The 19,999-nt window shown below is 41.4% G+C and overlaps 2 protein-coding genes across 5 annotated transcripts in view; one reads left to right on the top strand and one right to left on the bottom strand.

The window, feature by feature from the left end:
- Nucleotides 1–1,883: 1,883 nt before the first annotated feature.
- Nucleotides 1,884–19,999, bottom strand: part of HEATR4 (HEAT repeat containing 4) — a 41,183-nt gene continuing 23,067 nt past the window's right edge. For all 4 annotated transcript variants that reach the window (XM_079989977.1, XM_079989979.1, XM_079989976.1 and 1 more), the window contains 6 exons: nucleotides 19,734–19,923; nucleotides 16,105–16,183; nucleotides 14,833–15,004; nucleotides 13,459–13,520; nucleotides 8,491–8,707; nucleotides 1,884–2,133 (listed from right to left, as the gene is read on the bottom strand). In XM_079989977.1, coding sequence (XP_079846103.1) covers nucleotides 8,513–8,707; nucleotides 13,459–13,520; nucleotides 14,833–15,004; nucleotides 16,105–16,183; nucleotides 19,734–19,923 — 698 coding nt within the window. In that variant the 3' untranslated portion in view covers nucleotides 1,884–2,133; nucleotides 8,491–8,512. The remainder of the gene's footprint in view (nucleotides 2,134–8,490; nucleotides 8,708–13,458; nucleotides 13,521–14,832; nucleotides 15,005–16,104; nucleotides 16,184–19,733; nucleotides 19,924–19,999) is intronic.
- On the top strand, nucleotides 11,499–13,440 carry RIOX1 (ribosomal oxygenase 1). The gene has a single exon (XM_079990173.1). It carries the CDS (start codon nucleotides 11,629–11,631, stop codon nucleotides 13,399–13,401), a length of 1,773 nt encoding a protein of 590 aa, XP_079846299.1. The 5' UTR covers nucleotides 11,499–11,628; the 3' UTR covers nucleotides 13,402–13,440.

Here is a 19,999-nt window from a genome sequence, read left to right as displayed (position 1 = left end):
TTTAAGCCAATATGCAGCCTGATCCTATACAGAATTAGATGCCCCCAAGCCAATTAAAATCAAGAGGCTTAGGCACTCCTAACCCCACATGAGTCTGGTCTGAGTGACTTGTATTGACTCAAATCCAAATACCCTCTCTTAAGTAGTTCTGTGGAGCAGATTAACCAAGGAGAGCTTCCCACCATTTTTGTTTTGTTTTAATGTGTTTGTTTATTGCCTAAAACATTGTAAGTTGCTTTGAGTTACTGTGGCAAAAAAGTGACTAATAATTTTAATAAATAATAACAATTCTGCTTCTACCTTCCTGAAGATTAACCATCTTGCATTACTTTTATGTTGTCCCAGCACTATAAAGTAGTAAAAATTCCTGGATGCTCAAGATTCCTACTGAAAAATTCCCACATGCTGTTGCAGGTTCTGGTTGCCTGACTCTGTGCAAAGCATGCTACTTATATATGTTATGTTGCTTTTCTATATTAAGTGCTGAGCAATGTTTAATATATCACTGTGAATTTGGGGATTCCATTGAAGGAGCCATGCAAGTTTCTTGGTGAGTTAAAGTGCCCTAAGTATTAGTATAAGATACTGTTTCAGAGGGCAAATGGTTGGGCTCCCTCCATCACCTGACTGGTAGTGAGAAGAACAGAGGAAGATTGGTTGTGTGCAAGAGCTGGGCTAGAAGCAGATAGCAGGAAGAAGCCTGAGAGTGGGAGCTATGCCTGATTTCTGCTTGAATCCAATGCTGTGACTTTGGGAGAAGCAAGACTTTCTGGGTTGTTAATGCTGCAAGTCCCTCAATCATAGACTCAGGTTGTATGTATGTGTAAATAAACCATACATCATAAAGACACCACAGCCCCTCATTTCTTTTTTTTTTTTTAATATAATATTTATTCAAATTTTAAAGGTTACACAAAGAAAAAAACATCAAAAAAGACAAAACAGTACATAAAAGCAAGTCCCATCCCAGAAAAAAGATAGGAAATAAAAAGAAAAAGTTAAAAATACATACATTCAAAAAGAAAAAGAAGAAAAAAACCAAATCAAACCTTTACATATTTTTCTTTCTTTAACTTATTTCCTTGACCTCCTCACACCTCCCCTCTTTATTCTAGTTCAAATAGGTATTTCAGCAAATCCTTCATCCTTGTTTTTATCCTAATAATTTATCTTAATATACTGTAATTTTTCATTCTCTCTTTTTCCAATTATCCATCCATTTTTACTTTATTGATCTTATTTCTCATTAAAACTGATATATTTGAACTTATTCTCTTACTACGATCCCCCTAGGGTCATAAAAATTTCATTCCACGATTTTTCCATCTTTCATTAAAAAATTTTTTTTTTAAAAAAATCTCAATATATACACTTTAATTTCCCAGTTTTCTTCCACCATCTCCCCTCCCCGGTCTCAGCCCCTACCAACAGTTCCATCAACCTCCAACAGTCCATCAACCTGGAGATCTTAAGTCCGAGGCTCTTAAATCTTCTTCACATCCCATCTGCCGATCTTGATAATCTTTAGTATTAAAAAGCAGTTCTCGGGGGAGCTCCAACCCAACGATGGTCATATTCCTTCTTAGCAGGTCTGCCAGATTTCCATAATTAAAGGTAGGGCCCATAAAGTAATCCAAACCTTGTTTCACACCACAGCCCCTCATTTCAAGGAAACTGAATCCTGGGCAAGCACCTGGAACCCCTGAAATCTTGAACTGCTTGGAGACTGGGGTGGCGTGCAACAATATTATTACCTAACCACTACGTTCATCTGATGTTGTTCTGATAATCCCATTCAGTAACACTCACACTTGTGCAGATTAGTCATTCAAGAAGGGGAGTAATGGAAGGGTGAAGGCAGGAAACCATGGTACACAAAAATATTTGCTTTCATTTTAACTTTTAATTTAATTGAAGAATACTGTTGCACAGGTGTAAAAAATCAAAGCCAGTAAATTACTACAACTTAAAAAACCATAGAAGTCCATTAACAAATATATATTTGTTGTAATGTTGTCTAGCCATCCCTCTGATCCATTTATTTTCTTCAAGAGTGCACTTCTGCTAGTCAATCAGATGAAGCTCCCGAAGTATTTGAGAATGACAGAGATGTACAGTAATGTCCCTCTGCATCTGGAGACAAAACAAACAGTGTGATGCTTAGGATATATGAACGGAGCTATAGCAAGGTTTCTAGAGACTTAAGGCAAAACACTTGTGCCAGACCTTATTGTTGGCAGTGAATAAACACCACTGAACACTGCAGACACACTCTCTAAAACTGCCAAGTCTCCTATACGATGCTAATAGTATATTCCTGATGCTTCGTTTTCTTAGGCTTAATAGTGTTGTTTAGCTGAGCTTATTCAGCTGTACCTGGTGATGCCAAAACTGGTTTCATACTACAGTTTGTTTGTTTTTCATATTAGGTAGTTCTGTGCAGATCTCACTATAAAGTCTCTTTGCAAGGAAAAAAGAAACAGGGAAAAATCACTTCACTGCAGGAAAACCGATAATATGAATCCACTGTTGTTATTTTATTTATGGGATTTCTACCACTTGATAGTATCTATCAAGAGCCATAAAACCACACAGTGTGATGTAAAACAATAAATCCAGCTTGACAACAGGACCATACTCTAGAAATCATTTCCTTAATACCCATGACTAATGTGAAAAGGGGTCGCATGAAAAGACAGGAAGAACTGAAGTGACAGTTAAGAATTTCTGCAGGAAAGGTAGAAAGGGATTTAGTTAGTTAGTTAAAATATTTTTACCATTTTTAAACTGGAAAAGGGGTCGCATGAAAAGACAGGAAGAACTGAAGTGACAGTTAAGAATTTCTGCAGGAAAGGTAGAAAGGGATTTAGTTAGTTAGTTAAAATATTTTTACCATTTTTAAACTGGAAAAGACTCCCAGTGTGGTTTACAATAATATGATCCCTTGAAATTTAATAAAGAATGTGGGGGATATTGTTTCATTTGTTACTATGTTATGCATTTTTGTGTTTTTATATTGTAAACCACCGTGTGACCCTCGGCTGAAGGGCAGTATAGAAATTTTTATAACAATTCCTTTTTTAGGGGCAGTGATGGATGCAATCCACTCTGATTTTACACTGTTCAGCATGCCTAAACTTATTTTAACCAAACGCCATACCTACTCTGCATAGGATCGACTGGTAAGCTCCTCCAAGGTCACCTTTGTTTTTGAAATGAGATGCTATGCAGAAAATATCACTCTGACTGCATGTGTGATCATCCAATAAAGTGTCCAAGGTGGACAATAAAGTTTCTATTACCCTGGTTTTTCTATTACCCTAATATCCTGTTTTTCAGGCCAAAATAGTTTTTTAAAACTATGTATTTAGTTCTAAAGCTGGCATAGTTGATATTTGAATCAACAATGACAACAATTTCATGGTCTTAAGTAAAGAATGGTTCAGGTTACATCACTATACAAAAGTAAATCCGTGAAGCCCTGATTCCAACAATACTAATGGGAATGTTGTACAGAAATATTTTAATCATATTTTTGTGTATGTGTTTTAATCTAAAACTGATACTAAGAGTGATAACCAATGTTGGTCATGTTCAGATTAGAGCCACTGAAATAAGCTACAGTTGTACCTCTAAAGTCGACTGGAATCCATTCTGGTTGTCCGTTCAACTTCCAAAACGTTCGGAAACCAAGTAGCGGCTTCCAATTGGCTGCAGGAAGCTCCTGCAGCCAATTGGAACCTGCATCAGATGTTCGGGTTCCAAAGAACGTTCGCAAACCGGAACACTCACTTCCGGGTTTGCAGCGTTTGGGAGCCAAAACATTCAACTTGCAAGGCATTCAGGATCCAAGGTACGACTATATTTACTTTCAGTGGATTTACTCTGAGCTAGACAATTCAGAGCAGCCAGAAGTAAGTGTTTGTACTCTTTTCTAATGAAAGTGCATATGAAACAGACCTGAAATCTAGACTGACTCAAATAAATTATTCTGACCCCATTTGAATGCAGTTCTTCCCTCACTGCTAACAGAAAGTACAGCATATTAATTGTCTCCCTGCACATTCACTGGCTCTTGTTCATATTGGATCATTCACCTCATAAAAGAAACATCAGTATTGTATATGATTGAACCTATTATGTATTCCTTGGTGGGTTTTTTCATGGTGGGTTGCAATATGGGTCAATTTAGTCCATGTCATTTCTGAAAATGCACCTTTAAAGCTATGGGGTTTTAAATGTAGATGGACTGCATTTCAATGAAGCACTGGAAGTGACTTACAGCACATCCCTAAGCATTTGTACTCAGATGTGAGCTTCATTGAAATCAATGGGCCTTATTCTTGCTGGGGAATTAAATATATGAATCCCTGTGGACCCGCATGTGTGGGTGAACAACAAAAGAATCCGCTGGGTGCCTAGATTAAAAAAGCACACAGAAAGTCCCAAGAGAGTTTAAAGCACAAAAGCCAAGTAGCAGTGTAGCATTAGGAATATAGGTTGTTTGACCCCTCTTATCTCATTTACAATGCTCCCACTCTTTCTACCTTTCTACAGACCACACACTGCTAAGTAAGTTTTAAATGCTTTACTTACAGATTCAAAGGTCTGGTACATGCATTGCTCCATGCAGTTGCAAGGAGGACACAGGCAAAATATTATTGGGTAGAAAATACAGCTAGTAGTTTCAAACACATGCTCTAAGCTTGAGAGCAAGCTTACACACATCCTCCTTTGTTGGTTACATGGTGCAGAGAGAGAGAGAGAGAGAAGAAGAAGAAGAAGAAGAAGAAGAAGAAGAAGAAGAAGAAGAAGAAGAAGAAAGCCTCACTTCCTCCCTCTCCGGTGGACTGACCTAGCTGAGTCAAGGAACACAGCTCTATTTTCCTAAATCCCTTCATGCAGTAAATAATGCTATGCTTGCCACTAGCTCTATGCTTGCTAGTTATGTTTGACTGCAATTTCCAATAATTCTCTTTGTAAAAGTGTGCTTAGAATTACAGGCTTAAGTACAGTGGTATCTCTGGTTGCGAACGGGATCAATTCCGGAGGCCTGTTCACAACATGAAAAGAAAAGGAGAAAGAAGAACATCAGGAAGAGGAGGAGGAACAAGAAGAAGAGAGAGAGGAATCAGAAGAAGAAGACAACAACAAAGAACAGTAAACTTAGCGCAACTGAGTGGGAACTCTTAGATAAAAGAAATAATGAACCTGAAAGTATTTTCCTGGAATGTCAATGGGATGAACAATTTAAATAAGAGACGAAAAGTTAACCATGTTTTGATTAAACGAAACCTAGATATCATATGCCTGCAAGAAACACATGTAGCAAAAAAGCACAAAAGAATTTTAAGTAATAAAAAACTGGGTCAAGAGTTTATCACGTCAGATTCGAACAAAAAGAGAGGCGTGGTAATATATGTAAAAGAGAAGCATGATCCAAAAGTAATTTTTAAGGAGGATGAGGGAAGAATATTGATTGTACAAATTGGGTTTCAAGGGTGAAAATGGCTGATTGTGGGGATCTATGCACGAAACGATAAGAAAGCTGAATTTTATACAAAGTTGAATGAAATAATGTTAGAGTATTTAGATCAGAAATTGATACTACTGGGAGATTTCAATGGAGTGGTGGTACCGGATTTAGACAGATTAACAAAGAGGCGAAATACATATGAAGGTAAACTGCCGAAGGCCTTCTTTGATACTAAAGGTACTAGGCAGGGATGTCCTTTGTCTCCCTTGCTATTTATTACAGTCCTAGAGGTCTTGAACAAAAGGTTAAGAGAATCATCAGAAGTTAGAGGCATTAAGGTGGGACGAAAAGAATTTAAGTTAAGAGCCTTCGCAGATGACCTAGTCTTAACGTTGGAAGAACCAAGACAAAGTGTGAAAGAGGCAATAAAAAGAATGGAAGAGTTTGGGAAGGTATCAGGGTTTAAACTCAACAAGAACAAGACGAAAATGCTAGCAAAAAATCTGAAGAAAGAAGAGATGGAAGAATTACAAGTAGACTCAGGAATCGCGATAGCTAAAAAAATAAAATATTTAGGAATTTGGATGACAGCAAAAAATATAAACCTGTACAAGGACAACTATGAGGTGGTATGGAAAGAAATTAAGAAAGATATGGACACATGGAGCTGACTTATTTGTCTGCTAATAATTGTCTAATAATTGTCATTATTAGGAAGAATCTCTGTGATAAAAATGAATATATTACCTAGACTGTTATTTTTATTTCAAGCAATACCAGTGCTAAAAGGGATAAGACAATTTAAGGATTGGCAAAAAATTTTAGCGAAATTTGTCTGGCAGGGGAAAAGGCCAAGGATAAAAATGAAGATACTAGTAGATAAGAAAGAAAGAGGAGGTTTTGATTTACCAGACCTGACTTTATATTATGAAGCTTCGTGCTTGGTATGGTTAAAAGATTGGCTGACTTTAGAAAATACTGACCTATTAGATCTAGAGGGCCACGACAATAGATACGGCTGGCATTCGTACCTATGGTACAACAAAGTAAAGGTACATAAAGGTTTTCTAAACCATGTGATCAGGAATTCTTTATATGAAGTATGGGATCGGAATAAAAACCTCCTGGAAAGAAAGACACCGTGGTGGATATCACCAATTGAGGTGCTGACAACAAAAAAAGTAAACATGGAAGGGGAAAGAGTAACATATGAGGATATTACTAGGAAAACAGACCAAGGGATAAAGCTCAAACCATATGACCAAATAGAAAAGATGTTAACAGGGTGGCTGCAATACCACCAGATCAGTGACTTATTAACGGAAGATAAAAAGAGAAATGGGTTCGAAGATAAAAAATCGAAATTCCGAATTGAGTTAATAGACTGTAAAGATAAAATTTTATCAAGAATGTATAGTTTATTACTAGAATGGTATACAAAAGACGAAGAAGTAAAGGAATCAATGATAAAATGGGCAATTGATATTGGGCATAACATTGAATTGGATGCGTGGAAAAGATTATGGAAGGAGGGTTTGAGATTTACAGGATGTATGGCTTTAAAGGAAAACTTGCTAAAAATGATGTATAGATGGCATTTGACGCCAGTAAAATTAGCTAAAATGTTTAGGAAAAAAGAAAGAAAATGTTGGAAATGTAAAAAGGCAGATGGTGACTATTTCCATATGTGGTGGACCTGCGATAAGGTAAAAAAATTTTGGGAATCAATTTATAATGAACTTAAAAAAGTATTTAGATATACTTTCCCCAAAAGACCGGAAGCGTGTCTATTAGGCTTAATAGGAACAGAAATTAAAATAGAAGATCAAAATTTGTTCATGTATGCTACAGCTGCCGCGAGGACCCTTCTGGCCCAAAGATGGAAAGTACAAGATATACCAACTATTCAGGAGTGGCAGGCGAAGTTGACAGAATATGCAGAACTTGCCAAACTGTCAGGGAGGATCCGGGACCAGGGAGATCAAAGATACCAAAATAATTGGAGTAAATTTATTGAATATTTAAAGAAGAATTGTAAAGAGGTCAAGACACTAGCAGGATTGACATAATACCTCCAATGTATAATAGTACTAATATGAGAATGATGTGCGTGATGGAAAGAGGATAAATATACCAGTTGTGGGGAGGGAGGGGGGTCGCGACTCGGCAGAGTCAAAGGGAATGTATGGTGCTATTACAATTTGTTGGAAAAGAATATATAAGGAAAACAATAAAAATTCACTTGGGGGAAAAAAAGAAAAGAGCGCAACCTGAAGTACCGTATCTGCGCATGTGCGCGGTGCGATTTAGCACTTCTGTGCATGCGCAAGCAGCAAAACCCGGAAGTAATCCTTTCCGGTACTTCCAGGTTGCCATGGGACGTAACCTGAAAAAACGTAACATGAAGCAAACGTAACATGAGGTATGACTGTACCTCTCATCCAGCATCAAAAACTTGATAATTATGCAAATAGGATTAAACTGAGGGGAAACTCCCACTAGTATGCAGGAAACAGGAAGCCTGGTAAACACTCAGCGAACATAGTGGTAAAACTAACCCAAGTTGCTAGCAACTTCTGCCCTTCTCTCTTTTTAAAAAGGAAAAAATGTGGGCATTACACATAGGGTGTGGTAGCTTTGCCCATTTATTTTTATTTCTGAAGGGCTACATGAGCACATATGGACATGAGCTGTAGTTCATGCAATAAATACACAATAAAACTTTAGGTTGTGTTTGCTTCTTAGTGAAGAAATATATTGCTTTGCATGGCCACTATCCCATAATGCAGAAGTATTACCAGTAATGTAATAGATGTGTGGCAATACCAGCAATGCTGGAAATACACCCTGAGAGAGCTGAAACTAGATGCAGAAGTAAGCTCAGTTATTCAAAATCCTGCAGAGCTGGTTTGACTAGAGATCATGGTGGAACACATACACCAATTAACAACTGTACTATGATTATTCTGCTTCCAAGTATCTGAAAAGCTATTTTCTGTACATGACTTTTGTACCTTGTTTCCCACAGTAGAAGAGTCAGCTGAGTGGCTGACTAGTAAATGGACTCTGAGCAGGTTTTTTTGTTTTTGTTTTCTTGACCCTGGATTTTTTCCGCTTCTCTGTGGGTGCTTTTGGTTTCTTGGCACATTCTGCCTTCTCAGCACTGCGTATTTTCAGTGCTTCTAAGAAGGCTCTTTGTGTCCATGGGGTTGGAGGGATTCCCAACCAAGGCTGAAATACAAGTAGCAAAATAAGATTTGACTTCGCAAAGCCATATACAGATTCATCTTATCTCTTTCTTTGCAAATAATAATTAAACTAGAGAAAGGCATGTAACTTGGTCATTTTTAATATTTGCTGTCAGTTTTCACATATATTATGTAATGTATACATATATAATAACATCTAATATTGCTGTTTTTAAAATCAGTATCAGTAATATGCACATATTAGCAATGCAGTTCACATTACATGAAAAACAAACTTTCAATTGATTTCTCCTAACCCTCTAAATGCAAAAGGCTGCGCAACATGATACTTGGCATGTCCTATTTGCCCCTAAAGGACTTACTTTAGTAAACATGTTTAGGATTCCAGTAAAAGTCACCAACTGAGCTACTTGCATTTGAATAGCTCAAACTGCACAAGTTGGTGATTTAGGCAGCAATCCTGTGCATGCTTACAAACACAGGATTTACTTCTAAATAAGTGCACATAGCTAAAATGTATTTATAGTGGCTTAAATTATTTGTTGGTAAGTGCCTGTCCTTCTGAGGTCTGTGTCTGCAACCTAGGGAAGCCTCAAAAACACCTCATGGGAATTACTCTTTCATATGAGTGACTGTTTATTCTGCTATTATCATATAATTAATTTTGCTGTAGATATTTCACTGGATCCATTTTAAATAGCATTAGTATTTATTATTTGTTGAGCAGCTGTATTTACTTTTATGTCATTGACATTATCTGTGTTAAATCTGGCTGTATATGATTTGTTAATATGGCAAAACAGCATCTTGAGACACCTATGTGGCTTGAAGCCCAAACTGAACCTCTTTTGACTAATAAGATTTATCTCCAAGTAAATAAATATGGGTTTAGAATTCCAACCTACTGCACTAAACATAGTTACTCAAGAGTAAGGCATGCTGAGGTGAGCTCCAGCTTATGGGTGTTTGCCCGGAAGTAAATTAGTTTGAATTCAAAATAATTACTCCCAAGCCTCAGCCAGTAAAGCGAGATGAGCGCCGCAACCCGAGAGTCGTCTGCGACTGGACTTAACTGTCAGGGGTCATTTACCTTTAAATCTGATTTACGATGCAGGAGTAGCAACCTGCTCCACCGTGGTATCTTTGCAAAAAAAGTCACGCACAGCCTAAATTTCAAATCTGGGGTGCGTGTGTGATGATACATCATTGGATCCCGTGGTGCCCTGCTGCTTTATTGCGATTGTATGTTATGTTTTTAATAGATCTTTTAGATTTTTAATTCTATTAATGTTCAATTGTTTTTAACGATTGTTTTCCCCCTATGTTTTTTGTTGTTGTTGTTGTTTAGTCGTTTAGTCGTGTCCGACTCTTCGTGACCCCATGGACCAGAGCACGCCAGGCACTTCTGTCTTCCACTGCCTTCCACAGTTTGGTCAGGCTCATGTTTGTAGCTTCGAGAACACTGTGCAACCATCTCGTCCTCTGTCGTCCCCTTCTCCTTGTGCCCTCCATCTTTCCCAACATCAGGGTCTTTTCTAGGGAGTCTTCTCTTCTCATGAGGTGGCCAAAGTATTGGAGCCTCAACTTCACGATCTGTCCTTCCAGTGAGCACTCAGGTCTGATTTCCTTAAGAATGGATACGTTTGATCTTCTTGCAGTCCATGGGACTCTCAAGAGTCTCCTCCAGCACCATAATTCAAAAGCATCAATTCTTCGGCGATCAGCCTTCTTGATGGTCCAGCTCTCACTTCCAGACATCACTACTGGGAAAACTATGGCTTTAACTATACGGACCTTTGTTGGCAAGGTGATGTCTCTGCTTTTTAAGATGCTGTCTAGGTTTGCCATCGCCTTTCTCCCAAGGAGCAGGCGTCTTTTAATTTTGTGACTGCTGTCACCATCTGCAGTGATCAAGAAAGTAAAATCTCTCACTGCCTCCCCTTCTATTTGCCAGGAGGTGATGGGACCAGTGGCCATGATCTTTGTTTTTTTGATGTTGAGCTTCAGACCATATTTTGCACTCTCCTCTTTCACCCTCATTAAAAGGTTCTTTAATTCCTCCTCACTTTCTGCCATCAAGGTTGTGTCATCTGCATATCTGAGGTTGTTGATATTTCTTCCGGTGATCTTAATTCCGGCTTGGGATTCATCCAGTCCAGCCTTTCGCATGATGAATTCTGCATGTAAGTTAAATAACCAGGGAGACAATATACAGCCTTGCCGTACTCCTTTCCCAATTTTGAACCAGTCAGTTGTTCCATATCCAGTTCTAACTGTAGCTTCTTGTCCCACATAGAGATTTCTCAGGAGACAGATGAGGTGATCAGGCACTCCCATTTCTTTAAGAACTTGCCATAGTTTGCCGTGGTCGACACAGTCAAAGGCTTTTGCATAGTCAATGAAGCAGAAGTAAATGTCTTTCTGGAACTCTCTAGCTTTCTCCATAATCCAGCGCATGTTTGCAATTTGGTCTCTGGTTCCTCTGCCCAATTGTTCAATTGTTCTGTTTCCTCTGTCCAATTGTTCAATTGTTTTTAACGATTGTTTCTCCCCTATGTTTTTAGGTGTTCTTATTTTATGGGCGAGTTGCCCTGAGTCCCTGTTAGAGTCAAAGGCAGAGGATAAATATAAGAATAATAAGAACACGATTTACTCTACAACGTAAAACGGGAGCCTTCTATCCCTTCGTATCTCTATGATATCCTCGATACTTGTTAGAGAACAAGGGCCCAGCTTCCGTTTTAGACCGGAAAAGCTCACTAGTGCTTAGAGCGGCGCTTTCTCTCACCGAGTCTCTCTGACCCGTCGCTCGTTGGCCTCGCAGGAATCCCAGGGCGGAGCTAGGTACGAAGTGGCACCGGAAGGAGAGGTCGAAAAGCCTCGCTCCTAAGCCGGAAGCCGTCTGCACGTGTTGGCCGGCGCTTCCCCATCCCGGGTTCAGGCATGGAGCTGCTTCACCCGCCACGTGTGTCCGCGCTCTCGGCCTACCGCTCCGCCGTGCAAGTCGGGGACCGGGAGCTGCCGCAGCGCCCGAGGCACGGGCTGTCCGTCTCGCTGAGGCGCCACAAGGCCAAGAAGCGGCTCTCCAAGAGGGCGGTGGCAGCCGAGGACTGCGCGGAGGCACCAGGGGCCGCCAACGGGGATCCGCCCAGGGATGCTAGCCCCGTGCCGGATGCGGCCGTGAAACTTGCGAAGAGACGGAGAATGAATGCGAAGTCCAGGGATGCGGCGGCGGCGGCGTCCTCCAAGCGTGAGCGCGGCCTGGCAAGCGGAGAAAGCCCTGCTCCAGCACCCCATAAGAAGAAGGCGCCTTCCCCCCAGCGTCCTTTTATGGGCTGCCCACTCCAGCGCCTCCTCCAAGAGCTGGGGCAAGTTCAGCATAGCCGGCAGCGAGCCGCCAAACTCTTCGAGTGGCTCATCGCTCCCACTTCGCCTCGTCACTTCTTTGACCGGTACTGGGAGAAGAAACCCCTCTTGCTCCAGAGACACAATCCAGCGTATTACCAGGGCCTCTTCTCTACAGCAGAGTTTGATGCCATCTTGCGTGACAGTGATGTTCGGTTCGGCGTCAACTTGGACGTGACCAGCTACGAAGATGGGCAGAGGGAGACGCACAATCCGGAGGGCAGGGCACTGCCGGCTGTGGTGTGGGATTTCTACAGGAATGGCTGTTCCCTCAGGATGCTAAACCCCCAGGCTTTTTCTTTCACCCTCTGGCAGTTCCTCTCCATCTTGCAGGAGCAGTTCAACAGCATGGTGGGAGCAAACACTTACTTGACCCCTGCTGGTATGCAGGGCTTTGCTCCTCACTATGACGACATTGAAGCCTTTGTGATCCAGCTGGAAGGAAAGAAGCATTGGAGGGTTTACAGCCCGAGGAAAGAGGCGGAGGTGTTGCCTCAGTTTTCGAGTGGCAACTTTAGCCAGGAGGAGATTGGAGAACCCATTCTGGAGACTGTATTAGAAGCTGGAGACCTGCTCTATTTCCCCCGCGGGTTTATCCACCAAGGCGACTGTCTCCCAGATGCACATTCACTCCATATAACAGTATCCTCATACCAGCGAAACTCCTGGGGAGACCTGTTAGAAAAGCTCCTTCCTGCAGCACTGCAGATGGCCATTGAAGAGGATGTGGACTATCGCCGTGGGCTACCCACAGACTACCTGGAATACATGGGAGTCCTGAATTCGGATGTTGTTGATCCTCGCCGAGATGCCTTTATGCAAAAGATCAGAACACTAATAACCAAACTAATAGATTTTGCACCAGTTGATGCTGCTGTGGATCAAAAAGCCAAGGCTTTTCTTCATGACTGCCTCCCGCCAGTGCTGACTGAGAGCGAAAAGGCATTGAGTGTGTATGGACATCCAGCACGGTGGGGAAATGGAAATGTCCAAAATCTTGATGTCCAGTTGAAGAAAAAGACACAGGTACGGCTGCTTCAGTATGGAATTGTCAGATTGTGCAATGAAGGAGATGCCACATTGCTGTATTATACTGCAGAAAATTCAAGGGTGTACCACAAGGAGGAGCTCAAATACTGTGAAATAGAGCCTGAACATACAGATGCTATTGAATTTTTGCTTTCTTCCTACCCAAAGTATGTCAGTGTGGAAGACCTTCCTTGTGCTACGCTGGATGAGAAAATTGCCTTGGCCACAGTCTTATTTGAGAAGGGATTGTTGATTACTAAGAACCCTCTGTTGTCTGTATAACATGTTAAATATGATCAAAATAAATGAGTTGGAAGAATACTCTTCTATTGTACTTACTAGTATATTTAAGATAGCAATCCAAACCTCTGAGAACTTCCTGCTTGGACATTGAAAGCTTTCTGAATAGGAAAAAAAAAATACCTGTTAGTTTAACTACAAACAGATTGATGCTATCTGCCTATTAAAATGCAGAATTGTGTACATAGTACATCTGGTCCAGACTCAGCCAACATGATACCCTCCAGATGTTTCCAAGCACCATCTCCCTTCTGCCCCACCTGGCATAACCAATGCCCAGGGATGATGGGTGTACTCTAGTGACATTTGGATGCCATCAAATTGGCTACCCAGAACAACACTGTTAATTTGTAAGCCAGCTCTTTTTTATTTGTAGATCAAATTAAGGGTGATGAAGACCTTCATTTCAATGAAGTTTGCAGAAGTGTAAATAAGTTTCTTTTCCTTTGGCAAAATAAGATCATCCAATATTTAAATATAATAAATACAATATTTCTAACAGGGATGTTTAAATTGTGTGTTTGATTAGAAATTAAAATATACAGTAACTGTATCTAATACAACTGGTAGCCATAGATCTGTGTGCACACAGAAATATGACTAGGTGACAGTTTAATTACGCAACATTTCTATAAATACATTGAAGCTAATACTACATATTTTACAGGTGCAGGATCCTAAGCTGTTTGAATATGGAACACTTATTTCTGTAAAGCAAAACAAAACGTACCAAGGATAGTGAATGCTTTTTTGTTTTGGTGTAGATAAGCATTTCAACATGACACATAGACACAAAGCTGTCAATTGAAAGCAGTATTTTAACACAATGAGTACATCAACACTGGATTTTTAAAAAAGCTGATCAAAGCAGCCTTAGCAAAATGGACAAATTTCAATTCCTCATACACTTATGTGGACAACTTCGTATCTATAGGACCTACTCCTACAGCTACACTTTACTTTCTGTGAAATGTTATTACCCATCTTTCTTCATAAAGCCCTAGAGCAAGTTGCAGGAACAAAAAAAAAAATGTACAATTTAGTAAATTCTTCCCAAAAATGAGGTTTGCATCCAGACCTGAATTTAAATGCATTGCAGAATACAAGCCTCACCTTTGGCAGGAATCCTTGTATCCATGCCTTGGACTAAAATGAGAATGTTCCTGATTCTTCCTTTGATGTGGAATTGCCCTACATCATATGTCACATGACTTGACAACTGTGTGGACTGCCCCTCCCAAGAGTGGTCTCTGGATGGTGAACCAGTACTGGAATCAGCCTGCCAGCTAGATCCAGTTCCCCACCCCTACTTTAAAGTTTGTGCCGAGCACCCTTTCTGAAAAAAGAAAAAAATAAATACGCAAAAGCAAATGAGCATTCTACCAAACTGCTTTCCCCACCACCCTGATTTACCAGTGAAAATATCTTGAACAACATCAAGGAAGATGTCCCTTATTGAACTGTACGCAAAGACGTCTCCCTTCTCTCGATAGATGCGGTGGGCTTCCTGCCACGTGTTCTTTGTTATCTCCTTAATTTTGAGCACTTTCTCAATTACCAAGTCTTTTTGGCTTAATGTGGCAACCTGCGTCAGAAATAGTTATTTTTGTTAAAATTACGTGCCACTTGTCATGTAAAAACTTGTCCAGGTGGTGCACGATGGAAACAAACCAAATCTAATGTACTAAAAACAAAAATACAACGATCAGTAGCCCAAATATTAAAATTCTGTAGTCTTGGGCATGTAAGACTAAAGGTGAAACTAATGCACCAGCCCTTGTAGAAGGGTAGATCATTTGTCACTAGGTGCTCCATTCAGCAGAACTTAATTCTAGTTGACCAGATCGAAACAATATGCTCTTACCTAAATAGAGACAGAGTGGGGCAGATCTGTATTTGGAGAGTAGGACTGCTAAATGTTTTTCACTTTCATAATTGATGTCTGTGTCTGCTTTCCACAATTCCTTCTGGTTTATATATTGACATACATTGCCTCCACTTCTTTTTCAGGGGCTGGTAGGAGCCAGTTGTGATGTGAAAAAATTAGTAATGGTATGGCTGGGCTTCAGAGAGCCTAGACAGTTGCATTAAGACTGTCCAGAGCCCTGTGTGCCTAACAAGCCAAACCTTAACTCTTCAGTAAGATTCCTAGTTTCCTTAACCTCCAGGATGTAAGACTAGAGCTGAAACTAACACACTAGCCCTCCTAGAAGGGTAGAGGGACAAAAAGGGGCATTACAGCTAATTGCTCTATAAGCTGCTAGATCTAAGAGCAAGAAGCTGCGTGGTCCAGTTTTCACAGAACCATGCCACCTCCAGAATGATGTGGAAGTAAGGGCACTTCCAGATGACCTATTTATTGAGCATTTGTCCTGCTGCACTTGTCCTGCAGCAAGATTAGATAATAATGGCTATTTTAATTAATGTTCATTATGATCTGTGTTTAGGGAGATAAGAGGATGTGTCAAAGCAAGTGGTATCTCACAAGTGCTTTCTCTCAAGTTTAGACTTCCTCCATTGCTTACTGCAAAAAGTCTGATTTTAGGGGGAGGGGAGCAGCCCCCCCCCCAATCAGCTATAATTGAACATCCTTGGACAGGGGGAGTATTCATAATATATTTCTGAATTCTTTACTCCTACAAAAAAAGAATCTAGTTCTTTCTGCTAATTGGAGTTTTCTCCCACCTTATTCTTGATCATCTGAATCGTTTCGTGTTCCTCTTCCTGTTCAAAATTGAAAATCTTCACAGCACGGCTCACTTCCCTAAATTGGAAACAATGGACGGTGTGTTATTTACATGCTTCAGAGATCTCAGATGAAAGCCTGCCAGAGGAAGGAGTTCTGTCAAATCAGTACACTAGCCATCTTCTATTTTCATTTTACTTTTAATTTGTATGCTGCCTTTCTATATTACTATTCATAAAGCAGTTTACAGCAATAAACGATATACCAAAGAACACAGACCTTACCCAGACAGATAATCTGATCCGATACAAAAACATAATAAAACATAATAAATACAATACAGTAACTTCTCTCAGTCTGTATTTACTATGTGCATACAGCTAGCACCTTATTCTGTGAGATATCTGCAACAGTGTAAGTAGATCCTTCTGCCCCTGCAGCAGTGTACAGTGCTCAGGTTGCAAACAATCTGTTCCGGAGGTCCATTCTTAGACCAAAGCGTTCTTAAACCGAGGTGCGCACTTTCCCTAATGAGGCCTCCCGCCGCCAGTGTTCGGCTTCCGGGGCAAAGTCCGCAAACCGGAATGCCTACTTCTGGTTTTGCAGAGTTCGTTGTCCGAAGTGTTTGTTAACAGGACTGTTCGTAGACCGAGGTACCAGTGTATAGCTAGAGAAGGCCTCCGCTATGGGTCCTTTGGGCTTATCTGAAGCTGGTTCATGCTTCCACTTATCTCCATATGTTTGCTGCACCCTCTGAAATCCTTGTGATGCAATACAAGGGGGAGGTGGGTGTAAGAGACACTAAAATCTGTCTTTGCCATGAGTATGAGGCAGGTTGGGGAAGAGATGGGTATTGGTACCACAGACCTGGCGTAGCACTTGGTCCAGACTTGCTGGCAAAGGCCACCAATTGTAACCTTACACTGCATTCTTCTGTACCACCCTGTGATCTGCTTGGCCTGTGCAGCAGTTCATGGGAAAAGGTTATTATGGTAGGTGGTAAAAATGATAAACTACTGAAAAAACAGATGCACCGTATTTTTCCTTCTATAACACACAGATTTTTTTCTCCTAAAAAGGAAGGGGAAATGTCTGTGCGTGTTATTGAGCGAATGTGTGGTCCCTGGAGCCAAATGGCGCGAGGGGAGGCAAAAAAAATCAGGCAAAAATCAAATTGCGCGTCTCCTAGAAGGGAAACCTGAAAAGAGGAAGCGGCTGCTTTCCTGCATTCTGCCTCAGGGTCTTACTGCCCACCCACCTCTATTTCCTTGCTGTGTTTGCTCAAACGGAACAAAGAGCAGGGAAAACCCCTCCCCTCCAGGCAAGCAGAGGGGAAAGCAGAGTGTCATCCGTGCTGCTGAAAACATGCAGGAGGGAGGGAGGGAGGGAGAGAGAGAGAGAGAGAGAGAGAGAGCGCGCGCTAGCTGGCTGGCTTGGGTGGGTAGGTGAGGGAAAACTTTTGCCTTCCTTTCCTCCCTCCCGTTATACCCCTCTCCTGCATTCTTAGCAAGCGGCTTCTCTGCACACCCCTCTCGTGCTCCTTGTCCCTTCTGTGTTTTTCTTTCCCTCCCCACTTAAAATGTGGTTAAAAAGCATGGATCCACATGGATCCTCAGGATCTTTGCATTGGGTCAGCCCAAATTCACCATCAGATCACATAGCATGTCCATGGCTACAGCCTGCCCCCCAAAAATCACGCACCCACTGTTGCCTGGGGCTGCAATGGTGCAAAAACGTGGTTAAAAAGCATGGATCTACATGGATCCTCAGGATCTTTGCATTCGGTCACCCCAAATTCACCATCAGATCACATAGCATGTCCATGGCTACAGCCTGCCCCCCAAAAATCACGCACCCACTGTTGCCTGGGGCTGCAATGGTGCAAAAAGGTGGTTAAAAAGCATGGATCTACATGGATCCTCAGGATCTTTTCATTCGGTCACCCCAAATTCACCATCAGATCACATAGCATGTCCATGGTTACAGCCTGCCCCCCAAAAATCACGCACCCACTGTTGCCTGGGGCTGCAATGGTGCAAAAACGTGGTTACAAAACATGGATCCACATGGATCCTCAGGATCTTTGCATTGGGTCAGCCCAAATTCACCATCAGAGCACATAGCATGTCCATGGCTACAGCCTGCCCCCCCAAAATCACGCACCCACTGTAGCCTGGGGCTGCAATGGTGCAAAAACATGGTTACAAAGCATGGATCCACAGGGATTCTCAGGATTTTTGCATTGGGTCACCCCAAATTCACCATCAGATCACATGTCTGTGGCCACAGCATGAAGCACAAAAATGATACATCCACTGTTTCATTCAGAATGTTTTTTCCCTTGTTTTCCTCCTCTAAAAACGATGTGCGTGTTATGGTCAGGTGCGTGTTATACAGCGAAAAATACGGTAGCTAGCAATTCTGGCTGGTTGAGGCTTGGAAGGAGCACATGACTACGTAGAAGAGGGGAGTGGGGTGAGGAATGGATCAGGTTTAAGTATAGTACTTCTCAGAAGTAATGTTTATGTTTACAGTGAAAGTTTCAGTCCCATCTAAGGCACTTGAAGGCCACAACTCCAGTTCTCAAGTTAATCATGAAAGTAGGCTTTACTGTTTCTTAAAACTCTGTTTGGATACTTTTTAATAGTCTAGACTGTGAGTTTTATCCAGTGCTGTCTGTGCACAAGTGAAACAGACTTCTGCAGCAGAACTTCACATCACACTCCTCCCTGAAGCCTTCCACATGCCCTCAAAATTCTGCACAAGTGGGTTGGGGGTACATCTGATACAAAGTTAGATAGTCATGGGGTGTTTATGAACAAGGTAAAAATCTGCAAGGCCAAATATGCCCTCAAAGCTTATTCTGTTTGTGTTACTTAAGAACAGCTAGAGCTTATTCTGGACTGCTAATTCTGAAGCCAATCTAGTGTTAATCTGAGAGGTGCTCATTTGAATACCTGCAAGGAAAGGAACAGAATTACAAGCAAACTCATGATGGGGTTGCCAGATCATACAGGCCCTGGCCCCCTAGCTACATGTTTGGTGTGTGAGAGTAGGGGACCAACTTATAAGTATATTTCATGTAAGGGGGAAATCCTGACTCACTCAGGGGCCACTCTTAAGTGGAGGAGATCTATACACATAATCCGCTGGCCTTACGCTCACCAAATGGGTGGTGGTGGGAGTGCCCAGTGAGAAACAGAACTTAGTTTCAGGACTTCAGCTTTCTTTCCCCCCTCCCCCAAGCACAAAGTTCATTCCCAGAAACTGTAAATGTGTTCCACAGGAGCATTATCCTGAAGAAGTACAGTGGTACCTCGGGTTAAGTACTTAATTCGTTCCGGAGGTCCGTACTTAACCTGAAACTGTTCTTAACCTGAAGCACCACTTTAGCTAATGGGGCCTCCTGCTGCTGCCGTGCCGCCGGAGCACGATTTCTGTTCTCAACCTGAAGCAAAGTTCTTAACCTGAAGCACTATTTCTGGGTTAGGGGAGTATGTAACCTGAAGCATATGTAACCTGAGGTACCACTGTAAAGGTATTGCACATCTGCCAAGAAGAACCCAGGAGAAGGAAGTGGTTTTCTAAATGCATAAGTTTTTCTCAATTTAGGAAACAAGGGACTTACTCTTTGACCATCTCATTTGGCTCCATAATCATTCTCTCCAGCAAAGTAGCCCGAACTGTTTCATCCTTCATCTTGAGGGTGATGAGACTACGGCAGGCTTCCCTTCGCACCCCAGGATCTTCTTCATAATGAAGGGCCCAGAGGAGAAGTTCTTTCAGGTAAGGACTTGCCTCTCCTATCTGACCCAGAGCTGACAGAAAATAAAAGAGTGTTCATTTCAACATTTATGCCAGGAAGATGAGGCAATGATCCAAGCGCCACCATCA

Source organism: Podarcis cretensis (assembly GCF_951804945.1).
Source record: "Podarcis cretensis genome assembly, chromosome: 1".
Lineage (NCBI taxonomy): Eukaryota > Metazoa > Chordata > Lepidosauria > Squamata > Lacertidae > Podarcis > Podarcis cretensis.
The sequence above is the reverse complement of the archived record's forward strand: the minus strand, read 5'-3'. Positions and strand labels throughout refer to the sequence as shown.

Coding starts and splice junctions, on each gene's coding strand:
- RIOX1 (XM_079990173.1), top strand. CDS start 11,629: ATGGAGCTGCTTCACCCGCCACGTGTGTCCGCGCTCTCGGCCTACCGC.